This window comes from Pseudophryne corroboree, chromosome 9 (genome assembly GCF_028390025.1).
Source record: "Pseudophryne corroboree isolate aPseCor3 chromosome 9, aPseCor3.hap2, whole genome shotgun sequence".
In the NCBI taxonomy this organism is placed as follows: domain Eukaryota; kingdom Metazoa; phylum Chordata; class Amphibia; order Anura; family Myobatrachidae; genus Pseudophryne; species Pseudophryne corroboree.
Window position 1 is genome coordinate 3,869,941 of NC_086452.1, and position 16,630 is coordinate 3,886,570.

At 47.8% G+C, this 16,630-nt stretch overlaps 2 protein-coding genes across 3 annotated transcripts in view; one reads left to right on the forward strand and one right to left on the reverse strand.

Moving 5' to 3' along the window:
• ECHDC2 (enoyl-CoA hydratase domain containing 2) overlaps window positions 1–8,995 on the reverse strand; it is a 68,571-nt gene extending 59,576 nt beyond the window's left edge. Inside the window, exon 1 of one of the 2 annotated variants that reach the window (XM_063938897.1) lies at window positions 8,770–8,995. In XM_063938897.1, coding sequence (XP_063794967.1) covers window positions 8,770–8,905 — 136 coding nt within the window. In that variant the 5' untranslated portion in view covers window positions 8,906–8,995. The remainder of the gene's footprint in view (window positions 1–8,769) is intronic. The other variant, XM_063938898.1, reaches the window with a different exon arrangement.
• Window positions 8,996–9,135: 140 nt separating this feature from the next.
• SCP2 (sterol carrier protein 2) overlaps window positions 9,136–16,630 on the forward strand; it is a 135,212-nt gene continuing 127,717 nt past the window's right edge. Inside the window, exon 1 of the mRNA XM_063938895.1 lies at window positions 9,136–9,290. Within this exon, the coding sequence (XP_063794965.1) occupies window positions 9,240–9,290 (51 nt within the window). The 5' untranslated portion in view covers window positions 9,136–9,239. The remainder of the gene's footprint in view (window positions 9,291–16,630) is intronic.

The following is a 16,630-nucleotide window of genomic DNA, read 5'->3' on the forward strand; positions in this document are numbered from 1 at the left end:
TATATATGGGGGGCGGGGTATATACACAGGAGGAAAGGGGGTGTATATAGATGGTATGTAGCGGGGTGTATATAGATGGGTATATGAGGTATATAGGGGGTGTATATAGATAGGTATATAGGGAGGAGGTATATATAGGGGGGCAGGGTATATACACACACAGGGGGAAGGGGGTGTATATAGATGGTATATAGGAGGGTGTATATAGATGGGTATATGAGGTATATAGGAGGTAGGTATATACATTAGGGGTATTTTTTTTTGGGGGGGGGGGTATATACACACTGGGGGAAGGGGGTGTATATAGGGGGTAGGTATATACAGTAGGGGTATATATGGGGGGCGGGGTATATACACACAGGGGGAAGGGGGTGTATATAGATGGTATATAGGAGGGTGTATATAGATGGGTATATGAGGTATATAGGGGGTAGGTATATACAGTAGGGGTATATATGGGGGGCGGGGTATATAAACACAGGGGAAAGGGGGTGTATATAGATGGTATATAGGAGGGTGTATATAGATGGGTATACGAGGTATATAGGAGGTAGGTATATACAGTAGGGGTATATATGGGGGGGTATATACACACTGGGGGAAGGGGGTGTATATAGATGGGTATATAGGGGGTAGGTATATACAGTAGGGGTATATAGGGGGGCGGGGTATATACACACAGGGGGAAGGGGGTGTATATAGATGGTATATAGGAGGGTGTATACAGATGGGTATATGAGGTATATAGGAGGTAGGTATATACAGTAGGGGTATATATGGGGGGGTATATACACACTGGGGGAAGGGGGTGTATATAGATGGGTATATAGGGAGTAGGTATATACAGAAGAGGTATATATGGGGGGGGCGGGGTATATACACACAGGGGTAAGGGGGTGTATATAGGAGGGTGTATATAGATGGGTATATGAGGTATATAGGGGGTAGGTATATACAGTAGGGGTATATATGGGGGGGCGGGGTATATACACACCAGGGACGTGCGGTGAGCTAAATAGCTCAGGAGGCACTGACTAGCACCAGAGCAAGATATACATACAATATATATGCCAAAGGGTACATCTGGACATTATACACAGGTGCAGCAGTATAAACTCCTGGAAATTTGGTGAAATTTGATCAGAGATGTGTGGAAAGGATACACAGGTGAGGCACTGCCTCACCTGCCATAGACTTTTTACTCCAGAGTTTTGGCTATAAAAATGATTAGAATAATGCAAAGAAGATATTTTAAACATATTTTTTTGTATTATTCATATACTTTACGCAGTCAAAACTCTGGTGCCAACGTTAGTATGACAGGAAAGGCTCTGCCTCACCCCACCGCACGTCACTGATACACACAGGGGAAGGGGGTGTATATAGATGGTATATAGGAGGGTGTATATAGATTGGTATATGAGGTATATAGGAGGTAGGTATATACAGTAGGGGTATATAGGGGGGGCGGGTATATACACACAGGGGGAAGGGGGTGTATATAGATGGTATATAGGAGGGTGTATATAGATGGGTATATGAGGTATATAGGGGGTAGGTATATACAGTAGGGGTATATATGGGGGGTGGGGTATATACACACAGGGGGAAGGGGGTGTATATAGATGGTATATAGGAGGGTGTATATAGATGGGTATATGAGGTATATAGGGGTAGGTATATACAGTAGGGGTATATATGGGGGGGCGGGGTATATACACACAAGGGGAAGGGGGTGTATATAGATGGTATATAGGAGGGTGTATATAGATGGGTATATGAGGTATATAGGAGGTAGGTATATACAGTAGGGGTATATAGGGGGGCGGGGTATATACACACAGGGGGAAGGGGGTGTATATAGATGGTATATAGGAGGGTGTATATAGATGGGTATATGAGGTATATAGGGGGTAGGTATATACAGTAGGGGTATATATGGGGGGACGGGGTATACACACACAGGGGGAAGGGGGTGTATATAGATGGTATATAGGAGGGTGTATATAGATGGGTATATGTGGTACATAGGGGTAGGTATATACAGTAGGGGTATATATGGGGGGCGGGGTATATACACACAGGGGGAAGAAGGTGTATATAGATGGTATATAGGAGGGTGTATATAGATGGGTATATGAGGTATATAGGGGGTAGGTATACACAGTAGGGGTATATATGGGGGGCGGGGTATATACACACAGGGGGTGTATATAGATGGTATATAGGAGGGTGTATATAGATGGGTATATGAGGTATATAGGGGGTAGGTATATATGGGGGGGCGGGGTATATACACACAGGGGGAAGGGGGTGTATATAGATGGTATATAGGAGGGTGTATATAGATTGGTATATGAGGTATAATAAGATTTTACTCACCGGTAAATCTATTTCTCGTAGTCCGTAGTGGATGCTGGGAACTCCGTAAGGACCATGGGGAATAGCGGCTCCGCAGGAGACTGGGCACAACTAAAGAAAGCTTTAGGACTACCTGGTGTGCACTGGCTCCTCCCTCTATGACCCTCCTCCAGACCTCAGTTAGGATACTGTGCCCGAAAGAGCTGACACAATAAGGAAAGGATTTTGAATCCCGGGTAAGACTCATACCAGCCACACCAATCACACCGTATAACTCGTGATACTATACCCAGTTAACAGTATGAAATATAACTGAGCCTCTCAACAGATGGCTCAACAATAACCCTTTAGTTAAACAATAACTATATACAAGTATTGCAGACTTGGGACGGGCGCCCAGCATCCACTACGGACTACGAGAAATAGATTTACCGGTGAGTAAAATCTTATTTTCTCTGACGTCCTAGTGGATGCTGGGAACTCCGTAAGGACCATGGGGATTATACCAAAGCTCCCAAACGGGCGGGAGAGTGCGGATGACTCTGCAGCACCGAATGAGCGAACTCTAGGTCCTCCTCAGCCAGGGTATCAAACTTGTAGAATTTAGCAAATGTGTTTGACCCCGACCAAGTAGCTGCTCGGCAAAGTTGTAGAGCCGAGACCCCTCGGGCAGCCGCCCAAGAAGAGCCCACCTTCCTCGTGGAATGGGCTTTTACAGATTTAGGATGCGGCAGTCCAGCCGCAGAATGTGCAAGTTGAATCGTGCTACAGATCCAGCGAGCAATAGTCTGCTTTGAAGCAGGCGCACCCAACTTGTTGGGCGCATGCAGGATAAATAGCGAGTCAGTCTTTCTGACTCCAGCTGTCCTGGAAACATAGATTTTTAGGGCCCGGACTACGTCCAGCAACTTGGAGTCCTCCAAGTCACGAGTAGCCGCAGGCACCACAATAGGCTGGTTCAAATGAAACGCTGAAACCACCTTTGGGAGAAATTGGGGACGAGTCCTCAATTCCGCCCTATCCATATGGAAAATCAGATAAGGGCTTTTACAAGACAAAGCCGCCAATTCTGACACACGCCTGGCCGAAGCCAAGGCCAACAGCATGACCACTTTCCACGTGAGATATTTTAGTTCCACGGTTTTAAGTGGTTCAAACCAATGCGACTTTAGGAAATCCAACACCACGTTGAGATCCCAAGGTGCCACTGGGGGCACAAAAGGGGGCTGAATATGCAGCACTCCCTTAACAAATGTCTGAACTTCAGGTAGTGAAGCCAGTTCTTTTTGGAAGAAAATCGATAGAGCCGAAATCTGGACCTTAATGGAACCCAATTTTAGGCCCATAGTCACCCCTGACTGTAGGAAGTGCAGAAATCGACCTAGCTGAATTCCTCCGTTGGGGCCTTCCTGGCCTCACACCACGCAACATATTTCCGCCATATGCGGTGATAATGGTTTGCGGTCACTTCTTTCCTAGCTTTAATTAGCGTAGGGATAACTTCCTCCGGAATGCCCTTTTCCTTCAGGATCCGGTGTTCAACCGCCATGCCGTCAAACGCAGCCTCGGTACATCTTGGAACAGACAGGGCCCCTGCTGCAGCAGGTCCTGTCTGAGCGGCAGAGGCCATGGGTCCTCTGAGATCATTTCTTGAAGTTCTGGGTACCAAGATCTTCTTGGCCAATCCGGAACCACGAGTATAGTTCTTACTCCTCTCCTTCTTATTATTCTCAGTACCTTGGGTATGAGAGGCAGAGGAAGGAACACATACACCGACTGGTACACCCACGGTGTTACCAGAGCGTCCACAGCTATCGCCTGAGGGTCCCTTGACCTGGCGCAATAACATTTGAGCTTTTTGTTGAGGCGGGACGCCATCATGTCCACCTGTGGCCCTTCCCAATGGTGTACAATCATTTGGAAGACTTCTGGATGAAGTCCCCACTCTCCCGGGTGGAGGTCGTGTCTGCTGAGAAAGTCTGCTTCCCAGTTGTCCACTCCGGGAATGAACACTGCTGACAGTGCTAACACCTGATTTTCCGCCCATCTGAGAATCCTTGTGCCATTGCCATCCTGCTTCTTGTGCCGCCCTGTCGGTTTACATGGGCGACCGCCGTGATGTTGTCTGACTAGATCAGCACCGGCTGGTTTTGAAGCAGGGGTCTTGCCTGACTTAGGGCATTGCAAATGGCCCTTAGTTCCAGAATATTTATGTGTAGGGAAGTCTCCTGACTTGACCATTGTCCTTGGAAGTTTCTTCCCTGTGTGACTGCCCCCCAACCTCGAAGGCTGGCATCCGAGGTCACCAGGACCCAGTCCTGTATGCCGAATCTGCGGCCCTCTGGAAGATGAGCACTCTGCAGCCATCACAACAGCGACACCCTGGCCCTTGGAGACAGGGTTATCAGCCGATGCATCTGAAGATGCGATCCGGACCACCTGTCCAACAGATCCCACTGAAAGATCCTTCCATGGAACCCTCCGAATGGAATTGCTTCGTAAGAAGCCACCATCTTTCCCAGGACTCGCGTGCAATGGTGCACCGACACCTGTTTTGGTTTTAGGAGGTCTCTGACTAGAGATGACAACTCCTTGGTCTTCTCCTCCGGGAGAAACACTTTTTTCTGTTCTGTGTCGAGAACCATCCCCAGGAACAGTAGACGCGTTGTAGGAACCAGCTGCGACTTCGGAATGTTCAGGATCCAGCCGTGCCGTTGTAGCACTGCCCCAGCTAGTGCTACTCCGATCAACAACTGTTCCCTGGACCTCGCCTTTATAAGGAGATCGTCCAAGTACGGGATAATTATAACTCCCTTCCTTCGGAGTATCATCATCTCTGCCATTACCTTGGTAAATACCCTCGGTGCCGTGGACAGACCAAATGGCAACGTCTGGAATTGGTAATGACAGTCCTGTACCACAAATCTGAGGTACTCCTGGTGAGGGGGGTAAATGGGGACATGCAGGTAAGCATCCTTGATGTCCAGTGATACCATGTAATCCCCTTCGTCCAGGCTTGCAATAACCGCCCTGAGCGATTCCATTTTGAACTTGAACCTTCGTATAAAAGTGTTCAAGGATTTTAAATTTAAAATGGGTCTCACCGAACCGTCCGGTTTCGGTACCACAAACATTGTGGAATAGTAACCCCGTCCCTGTTGAAGAAGGGGTACCTTAACTATCACCTGCTGGGAATACAGCTTGTGAATTGCCTCCAGCACTGCCTCCCTGTCTGAGGGAGCTGTCGGCAAGGCAGATTTGAGGAAACGGCGAGGGGGAGACGTCTCGAATTCCAGCTTGTACCCCTGAGATACTACCTGTAGAATCCAGGGATCCACCCGTGAGCGAGCCCACTGGTCGCTGAAATTCTTGAGACGGGCCCCCACCGTACCTGGCTCCGCCTGTGGAGCCCCAGCGTCATGCGGTGGACTTAGAGGAAGCGGGGGAGGACTTTTGTTCCTGGGAACTGGCTGTATACTGCAGCTTTTTCCCTCTACCTCTGCCTCTGGGCAGAAAGGACGCGCCTTTAACCCGCTTGCCTTTCTGGGGCCGAAAGGACTGTACCTGATAATACGGTGCTTTCTTTGGCTGTGAGGGAACATGGGGTAAAAAGGCTGACTTCCCAGCTGTCGCTGTGGAAACGAGGTCCGAGAGACCATCCCCAAACAACTCCTCACCCTTGTAAGGCAAAACTTCCATGTGCCTTTTAGAATCAGCATCACCTGTCCACTGCCGAGTTCCTGGCAGAAATGGACATTGCGTTTATTTTAGATGCCAGTCGGCAATTATCCCTCTGTGCATCTCTCATGTATAAGACTGCGTCTTTAATATGCTCTATACAGAGATTCTGACCACGCAGCTGCAGCACTGCACATTCATGCTGAAGCAATAGCTGGTCTCAGTATAATACCTGTGTGTGTGTATACAGACTTCAGGATAGCCTCCTGCTTTCTATCAGCAGGCTCCTCTAGGGCGGCCGTGTCCGGAGACGGTAGTGCCACCTTCTTTGACAGACGTGTGAGCGCTTTATCCACCCTAGGGGATGTCTCCCAACGTGACCTATCCTCTGGCGGGAAAGGGTACGCCATTAGTAACTTTTTAGAAATTACCAGTTTCTTATCGGGGGAAACCCACGCTTCTTCACACATTTAGTTCATCAGATGGGGGAAAAACCACTGGAAGCTTTTTTCTCCCCAAACATAATACCCTTTTTTGTGGTACCTGGGGTAATATCAGAAATGTGCAACACATTTTTTATTGCCGTAATCATGTAACGGGTGGCTCTATTGGAATGTACAGTAGTCTCATCGTCGTCGACACTGGAGTCAGTATCCGTGTCGACATCTGTGTCTGCCATCTGAGGTAGTGGGCGTTTTAGGGCCCCTGATGGCTTTTGAGACGCCTGGGCAGGCGCGGGCTGAGAAGCCGGCTGTCCCACATCTGCTATGTCGTCAAACCTTTTATGTCACGTAATTCCTTCCACATGTCCATCCACTCAGGTGTCGACTTCGCAGGGGGTGACATCACATTTATCGGCATCTGCTCCGCCTCCACATAAGCCTCCTCATCAAACATGTCGACACAGCCGTATCGACACACCGCACACACACAGGGAATGCTCTGACTGAGGACAGGACCCCACAAAGTCCTTTGGGGAGACAGAGAGAGAGTATGCCAGCACACACCAGAGCGCTATATAATGCAGGGATTCACACTACCCACAGTGATTTTTCCCTTATAGCTGCTATAATACACAGATTTGCGCCTAAATTTAGTGCCCCCCCTCTCTTTTTAACCCTTTGAGCCTGAAAACTACAGGGGAGAGCCTGGGGAGCTGTCTTCCAGCTGCACTGTGAAGAGAAAATGGCGCCAGTGTGCTGAGGGAGATAGACCCGCCCCTTTTTCGGCGGACTTCTCCCGCTCTTATAATCATAATGTGGCAGGGGTATTTTACACATATATAGCTTATTAGGCTATATTATGTGTGATTTGCCACTCTTAAGGTACTCTAATTGCTGCCCAGGGCCCCCCCCCCCCCCAGCGCCCTGCACCCATCAGTGACCGGAGTATGTGGTGTGCATAGGGAGCAATGGTGCACAGCTGCAGTGCTGTGCGCTACCTTAATGAAGACCAGAGTCTTCTGCCGCCGATTTCCTGGACGTTCTTCTTGCTTCTGGCTCTGCAAGGGGGACGGCGGCGCGGCTCCGGGACCGGATGACCGAGGCTGGGCCCTGTGTTCGATCCCTCTGGAGCTAATGGTGTCCAGTAGCCTAAGAAGCCCAAGCTACCACCAGTTAGGTAGGTTCGCTTCTTCTCCCCTTAGTCCCTCGTTGCAGTGAGCCTGTTGCCAGCAGGTCTCACTGTAAAATAAAAAACCTAAATACACTTTCTTTCTAGGAGCTCAGGAGAGCCCCTAGTGTGCATCCAGCTCAGCCGGGCACAGAAATCTAACTGAGGTCTGGAGGAGGGTCATAGTGGGAGGAGCCAGTGCACACCAGGTAGTCCTAAAGCTTTCTTTAGTTGTGCCCAGTCTCCTGCGGAGCCGCTATTCCCCATGGTCCTTACGGAGTTCCCAGCATCCACTAGGACGTCAGAGAAATAGGAGGTAGGTATATATACAGTAGGGGTATATATGGGGGGCGGGGTATATACACACAGGGGGAAGGGGGTGTATATAGATGGTATATAGGAGGGTGTATATAGATGGGTATATAGGGTGTAGGTATATACAGTAGGGGTATATATGGGGGGGCGGGGTATATACACACAGTGGGAAGGGGGTGTATATAGATTGTATATAGGAGGGTGTATATAGATTGGTATATGAGGTATATAGGAGGTAGGTACATACAGTAGGGGTATATATGGGGGGCGGGGTATATACACACAGGTGGAAGGGGGTGTATATAGATGGTATATAGGAGGTTGTATATAGATGGGTATATGAGGTATATAGGAGGTAGGTATATACAGTAGGGGTATATAGGGGGGGTATATACACACAGGGGGAAGGGGGTGTATATAGATGGTATATAGGAGGGTGTATATAGATTGGTATATGAGGTATATAGGAGGTAGGTACATACAGTAGGGGTATATAGGGGGGGGCGGGGTATATACACACAGGTGGAAGGGGGTGTATATAGATGGTATATAGGAGGGTGTATATAGATTGGTATATGAGGTATATAGGAGGTAGGTATATACAGTAGGGGTATATAGGGGGGCGGGGTATATACACACAGGTGGAAGGGGGTGTATATAGATGGTATATAGGAGGTTGTATATAGATGGGTATATGAGGTATATAGGAGGTAGGTATATACAGTAGGGGTATATAGGGGGGGGGGGGGGGGGGGGGCGGGGTATATACACACAGGGGAAGGTGACCCCGGCACAGCCACTCACCCGCACTGCGCCCCTCTAGCGGGGTAACTCGGACCTCCTTGTGCCCCGGGGCAGAGCCGCTGAGTCCCCGCAGCCACCTCCAGCACAGCCCGCCCCGGGCCCCGGCACTCAGCGGTCCCCGCGATAAGCTCCACATTCTCCGGCCGGACCTGGGTATAACGGAGAGCGCCCCCTGCGGTGACCGCACGTAATTACCGCTACACTTAGGGGCGTGGCTCGTATGACTGACAGCTCAGCCCGCCTCTGCCAGCGCAGCTGTCACCTGAGTGCGCTGTGATTGGTCTCTGTGCTGTCTATAGACACGCCTTCTTAAAGCATCCCAGAGCCCAATCAGTGGGTTCTGAGCAGGCGGGGAGCCGTCGCCGCTTTATGTGTCCGGCGCTGCTGGGTATATACACAGTCCCGTGTAGCGTCTTCCTGTCACCCTCAGCGCTCTCCTCTGTCACCGACATCTCATCATCAGCAGCAGCATGAAGCCGACGCAGCGCAGAGTCTACGTGGTGGGGGTCGGCATGACCAAGGTCCGCTCCTCTCCCCCCCCTCCCCGTGTGTCAGTGTACAGTGTGCTGTGTGTATAGTGTGTGACAGTGTGCTGTGTGTATAGTGTGTGACAGTGTGCTGTGTGTGACAGTGTGCTGTGTGTATAGTGTGTGACAGTGTGCTGTGTGTATAGTGTGTGACAGTGTGCTGTGTGTATAGTGTGTGACAGTGTGCTGTGTGTATAGTGTGTTGTGTGTGACAGTGTACTGTGTGTATAGTGTGTGACAGTGTGCTGTGTGTATAGTGTGTGACAGTGTGCTGTGTATAGTGTGTGACAGTGTATAGTGTGTGACAGTGTGCTGTGTGTATAGTGTGTGACAGTGTGCTGTGTGTGACAGTGTGCTGTGTGTATAGTGTGTGACAGTGTGCTGTGTGTGACAGTGTATAGTGTGTGACAGTGTGTGACAGTGTGCTGTGTGTATAGTGTGACAGTGTACAGTGTGTATAGTGTGTGACAGTGTGCTGTGTGTATAGTGTGTGACAGTGTGCTGTGTATAGTGTGTGACAGTGTGCTGTGTGTGACAGTGTGCTGTGTGTATAGTGTGTGACAGTGTGCTGTGTGTGACAGTGTACAGTGTGTATAGTGTGTGACAGTGTGTTGTGTGTGACAGTGTACTGTGTGTATAGTGTGTGACAGTGTGCTGTGTGTATAGTGTGTGACAGTGTGCTGTGTATAGTGTGTGACAGTGTATAGTGTGTGACAGTGTGCTGTGTGTATAGTGTGTGACAGTGTGCTGTGTGTGACAGTGTGCTGTGTGTATAGTGTGTGACAGTGTGCTGTGTGTGACAGTGTATAGTGTGTGACAGTGTGTGACAGTGTGCTGTGTGTATAGTGTGACAGTGTACAGTGTGTATAGTGTGTGACAGTGTGCTGTGTGTATAGTGTGTGACAGTGTGCTGTGTATAGTGTGTGACAGTGTGCTGTGTGTATAGTGTGTGACAGTGTGCTGTGTGTATAGTGTGTGACAGTGTGCTGTGTGTGACAGTGTACAGTGTGCTGTGTCTATAGTGTGTCAGTGTGCTGTGTGTATACAGTGTGTGACAGTGTACAGTGTGCTGTGTGTATACAGTGTGTGACAGTGTATAGTGTGCTGTGTGTGTATAGTGTGTGACAGTGTACAGTGTGCTGTGTCTATACAGTGTGTGTCAGTGTGCTGTGTGTATACAGTGTGTGACAGTGTACAGTGTGCTGTGTGTATACAGTGTGTGTGTATACAGTGTGTGACAGTGTGCTGTGTGTATAGTGTGTGACAGTGTGCTGTGTGTGACAGTGTACAGTGTGTATAGTGTGTGACAGTGTGCTGTGTGTATAGTGTGTGACAGTGTGCTGTGTGTATAGTGTGTGACAGTGTGCTGTGTGTATAGTGTGTGACAGTGCTGTGTGTGACAGTGTACAGTGTGTATAGTGTGTGACAGTGTGCTGTGTGTATAGTGTGTGACAGTGTGCTGTGTATAGTGTGTGACAGTGTGCTGTGTGTATAGTGTGTGACAGTGTGCTGTGTATAGTGTGTGACAGTGTATAGTGTGTGACAGTGTGCTGTGTGTATAGTGTGTGACAGTGTGCTGTGTGTATAGTGTGACAGTGTACAGTGTGTATAGTGTGTGACAGTGTGCTGTGTGTATAGTGTGTGACAGTGTGCTGTGTATAGTGTGTGACAGTGTGCTGTGTGTATAGTGTGTGACAGTGTGCTGTGTGTATAGTGTGTGACAGTGTGCTGTGTGTGACAGTGTACAGTGTGCTGTGTCTATAGTGTGTCAGTGTGCTGTGTGTATACAGTGTGTGACAGTGTACAGTGTACTGTGTGTATAGTGTGTGACAGTGTGCTGTGTGTATAGTGTGTGACAGTGTGCTGTGTATAGTGTGTGACAGTGTATAGTGTGTGACAGTGTGCTGTGTGTATAGTGTGTGACAGTGTGCTGTGTGTGACAGTGTGCTGTGTGTATAGTGTGTGACAGTGTGCTGTGTGTGACAGTGTATAGTGTGTGACAGTGTGTGACAGTGTGCTGTGTGTATAGTGTGACAGTGTACAGTGTGTATAGTGTGTGACAGTGTGCTGTGTGTATAGTGTGTGACAGTGTGCTGTGTATAGTGTGTGACAGTGTGCTGTGTGTATAGTGTGTGACAGTGTGCTGTGTGTATAGTGTGTGACAGTGTGCTGTGTGTGACAGTGTACAGTGTGCTGTGTCTATAGTGTGTCAGTGTGCTGTGTGTATACAGTGTGTGACAGTGTACAGTGTGCTGTGTGTATACAGTGTGTGACAGTGTATAGTGTGCTGTGTGTGTATAGTGTGTGACAGTGTACAGTGTGCTGTGTCTATACAGTGTGTGTCAGTGTGCTGTGTGTATACAGTGTGTGACAGTGTACAGTGTGCTGTGTGTATACAGTGTGTGTGTATACAGTGTGTGACAGTGTGCTGTGTGTATAGTGTGTGACAGTGTGCTGTGTGTGACAGTGTACAGTGTGTATAGTGTGTGACAGTGTGCTGTGTGTATAGTGTGTGACAGTGTGCTGTGTGTATAGTGTGTGACAGTGTGCTGTGTGTATAGTGTGTGACAGTGTGCTGTGTGTGACAGCGTACAGTGTGTATAGTGTGTGACAGTGTGCTGTGTGTATAGTGTGTGACAGTGTGCTGTGTATAGTGTGTGACAGTGTGCTGTGTGTATAGTGTGTGACAGTGTGCTGTGTATAGTGTGTGACAGTGTATAGTGTGTGACAGTGTGCTGTGTGTATAGTGTGTGACAGTGTGCTGTGTGTATAGTGTGACAGTGTGCTGTGTGTATAGTGTGTGACAGTGTGCTGTGTATAGTGTGTGACAGTGTGCTGTGTGTATAGTGTGTGACAGTGTGCTGTGTGTATAGTGTGTGACAGTGTGCTGTGTGTGACAGTGTACAGTGTGCTGTGTCTATAGTGTGTCAGTGTGCTGTGTGTATACAGTGTGTGACAGTGTACAGTGTGCTGTGTGTATACAGTGTGTGACAGTGTATAGTGTGCTGTGTGTGTATAGTGTGTGACAGTGTACAGTGTGCTGTGTCTATACAGTGTGTGTCAGTGTGCTGTGTGTATACAGTGTGTGACAGTGTACAGTGTGCTGTGTGTATACAGTGTGTGTGTATACAGTGTGTGACAGTGTGCTGTGTGTATAGTGTGTGACAGTGTGCTGTGTGACAGTGTACAGTGTGTATAGTGTGTGACAGTGTGCTGTGTGTATAGTGTGTGACAGTGTGCTGTGTGTATAGTGTGTGACAGTGTGCTGTGTGTATAGTGTGTGACAGTGTGCTGTGTGTATAGTGTGTGACAGTGTACAGTGTGTATAGTGTGTGACAGTGTGCTGTGTGTATAGTGTGTGACAGTGTGCTGTGTATAGTGTGTGACAGTGTGCTGTGTGTATAGTGTGTGACAGTGTGCTGTGTATAGTGTGTGACAGTGTATAGTGTGTGACAGTGTGCTGTGTGTATAGTGTGTGACAGTGTGCTGTGTGTATAGTGTGACAGTGTACAGTGTGTATAGTGTGTGACAGTGTGCTGTGTATAGTGTGTGACAGTGTGCTGTGTGACAGTGTACAGTGTGTATAGTGTGTGACAGTGTGCTGTGTGTATAGTGTGTGACAGTGTGCTGTGTGTATAGTGTGTGACAGTGTGCTGTGTGTATAGTGTGTGACAGTGTACAGTGTGTATAGTGTGTGACAGTGTGCTGTGTGTATAGTGTGTGACAGTGTGCTGTGTATAGTGTGTGACAGTGTGCTGTGTGTATAGTGTGTGACAGTGTGCTGTGTATAGTGTGTGACAGTGTATAGTGTGTGACAGTGTGCTGTGTGTATAGTGTGTGACAGTGTGCTGTGTGTATAGTGTGACAGTGTACAGTGTGTATAGTGTGTGACAGTGTGCTGTGTATAGTGTGTGACAGTGTATAGTGTGTGACAGTGTACAGTGTGTATAGTGTGTGACAGTGTGCTGTGTGTGACAGTGTGCTGTGTGTGACAGTGTACAGTGTGTGACAGTGTACAGTGTGCTGTGTGTATAGTGTGCTGTGTGTGACAGTGTACAGTGTGCTGTGTCTATACAGTGTGTCAGTGTGCTGTGTGTATACAGTGTGTGACAGTGTACAGTGTGCTGTGTGTATACAGTGTGTGACAGTGTACAGTGTGCTGTGTATACAGTGTACAGTGTGCTGTGTGTGACAGTGTATAGTGTGCTGTGTGTGTATAGTGTGTGACAGTGTACAGTGTGCTGTGTCTATACAGTGTGTGACAGTGTGCTGTGTGTGACAGTGTGCTGTGTGTATACAGTGTGCTGTGTGTATACAGTGTGTGTGTTGTGTGTATACAGTGTGTGACTGTACAGTGTGCTGTGTATACAGTGTGTCAGTGTGCTGTGTGTGACAGTGTGCTGTGTGTATAGTGTGTGACAGTGTGCTGTGTGTATACAGTGTGTGTCAGTGTGCTGTGTGTATACAGTGTGTGACAGTGTAGAGTGTGCTGTGTGTATACAGTGTGTCAGTGTGCTGTGTGTATACAGTGTGTGTGTCAGTGTGCTGTGTGTATACAGTGTGTGTGTATACAGTGTCAGTGTGCTGTGTGTATACAGTGTGTGACAGTGTACAGTGTGTGTCTGTGTGCTGTGTGTGTACAGTGTGTGTCAGTGTGCTGTATGTATAGTGTGTGACAGTGTGCTGTGTGTATACAGTGTGTCAGTGTGCTGTGTGTGACAGTGTACAGTGTGCTGTGTGTATACAGTGTGTGTCTGTGTGCTGTGTGTGACAGTGTACAGTGTGCTGTGTGTATACAGTGTGTGACAGTGTGCTGTGTGTGTGACAGTGTACAGTGTGCTGTGTGTATACAGTGTGTCAGTGTACAGTGTGCTGTGTGTATACAGTGTGTGACAGTGTGCTGTGTGTATAGTGTGTGACAGTGTGTAGTGTGTGTGACAGTGTACAGTGTGCTGTGTGTATACAGTGTCAGTGTGCTGTGTGTATACAGTGTGTACAGTGTGCTGTGTATACAGTGTGTGACTGTGTACAGTGTGCTGTCTGTATACAGTGTGTCAGTGTAGTGTGTGTGTGTGTGTGTCAGTGTGCTGTGTGTATACAGTGTGTCAGTGTGCTGTGTGTATACAGTGTGTCAGTGTGTTGTGCGTATACAGTGTGTCAGTGTGCTGTGTGTATACAGTGTGTGTATACAGTGTGTGTGTGTGTGTGTATACAGTGTGTCAGTGTGCTGTGTGTATACAGTGTGTGACAGTGTACAGTGTGCTGTGTGCTGTGTGTGTACAGTGTGCTGTGTGTATAGTGTGTGTCAGTGTGCTGTATGTATAGTGTGTGACAGTGTGCTGTGTGTATACAGTGTGTCAGTGTGCTGTGTGTATAGTGTGTGACAGTGTGCTGTGTGTATACAGTGTGTGTCTGTGTGCTGTGTGTATACAGTGTGTGACAGTGTGCTGTGTGTGTGACAGTGTACAGTGTGCTGTGTGTATACAGTGTGTCAGTGTACAGTGTGCTGTGTGTATACAGTGTGTGACAGTGTGCTGTGTGTGTGACAGTGTACAGTGTGCTGTGTGTATACAGTGTGTCAGTGTACAGTGTGCTGTGTGTATACAGTGTGTGACAGTGTGCTGTGTGTATAGTGTGTGACAGTGTGTAGTGTGTGTGACAGTGTACAGTGTGCTGTGTGTATACAATGTCAGGGTGCTGTGTATACAGTGTGTGACAGTGTACAGTGTGCTGTCTGTATACAGTGTGTCAGTGTACTGTGTGTGTGACAGTGTGCTGTGTGTATACAGTGTGTCAGTGTGCTGTGTGTATACAGTGTGTGACAGTGTGCTGTGTGTATACAGTGTGCTGTGAGTGTGTGTATACAGTGTGCTGTGTGTCAGTGTGTGTGTATACAGCGTGTCAGTGTACAGTGTGTATAATGTGTGACAGTGTGCTGTGTGTGTATACAGTGTGTCAGTGTACTGTGTGTGTCAGTGTACTGTGTATACAGTGTGTTTGTGTGTGTGTATACAGTGTCAGTGTGTTGTGTGTATACAGTGTGTGACAGAGTACAGTGTGTGTGTGTGTGTATACAGTGTGTTGTGTATATACAGTGTGTCAGTGTGTTGTGTGTATACAGTGTGTCAGTGTGTTGTGTGTATACAGTGTGCTCTGTGTGTGTCAGTGTGTGTGTGTATACAGTGTGTTGTGTGTGTATACAATGTGTTAGTGTGTTGTGTGTGACAGTGTGCTGTGTGTGTACAGTGTGTGTGTTTACAGTGTGTTGTGTGTGTGTGTGTATATAGTGTCAAGTGTGCTGTGTGTGTACACAGTGTGTCCGTGTGCTGTGTGTGTCAGTGTACAGTATGCTGTGTGTATACAATGTGGGTCAGTGTACAGTGTGCTGTGTGTATACAGTGTGTTCGTGTACAGTTTGCCGTGTGTCAGTGTGTGTGTGTGTGTGTGTGTATACAGTGTGCTGTGTGTGTATACAGTGTGCTGTGTGTGTACCCTACTAAATGGGGTAAAATTAGGGGATTCTGTACTGGAAAAGGACTTAGGTGTCCACATAGATAGCAAGCTAAGCAGTAGTACCCAAAGTAGGACTGCAGCAAAGAAGGCTAATAAGATATTAGCATGCATAAAACGGGGAATTGATGCTAGGGACGAGAGTATTATACTCCTGTTATATAAATCACTAGTGAGGCCACATCTTGAATACTGTGTACAATTCTGGGCACGTTACTACAAAAAGGATATCCTGGAGCTAGAAAAGGTTCAAAGGCGGGCGACCAAACTAATTAAGGGAATGGAGACGCAGGAATACGAGGAAAGGCTTGCAAGACTAGGCATGTTTACACTGGAAAAGAGGAGATTAAGAGGGGACATGATCAACATTTACAAATATATAAGGGGATGATATACAGATCTTGCGCGGGACCTGTTTTTGGTTAGATCAACACAGAGAACTCGTGGACACTCGCTCAGGTTAGAGGAGAGGAGATTCCACACAATACGGCGTAAAGGCTTTTTCACGGTAAGGACGATACGTGTTTGGAATTCCCTGCCTGAGGCAGTTGTAATGGCCGACTCAGTCAACACCTTTAAGAATGGGTTAGATAAATTCCTAATGGATAAGGATATCCAGGGTTACAGGGCATAGTCACGCACTATGGTTATTATAAAAAAGAGGGGTTAATCGGAACGGCAGTCATCAACCTCCGTCAAAGAGACCACAAATAGGTTGAACCCGATGGACAATTGTCTTTTTTTCAACCTTAGATACTATGTTACTATGTTACAGTGTACTGTGTGTGTGTACAGCGTGTGTCAGTGTGCTGTGTGTGTCAGTG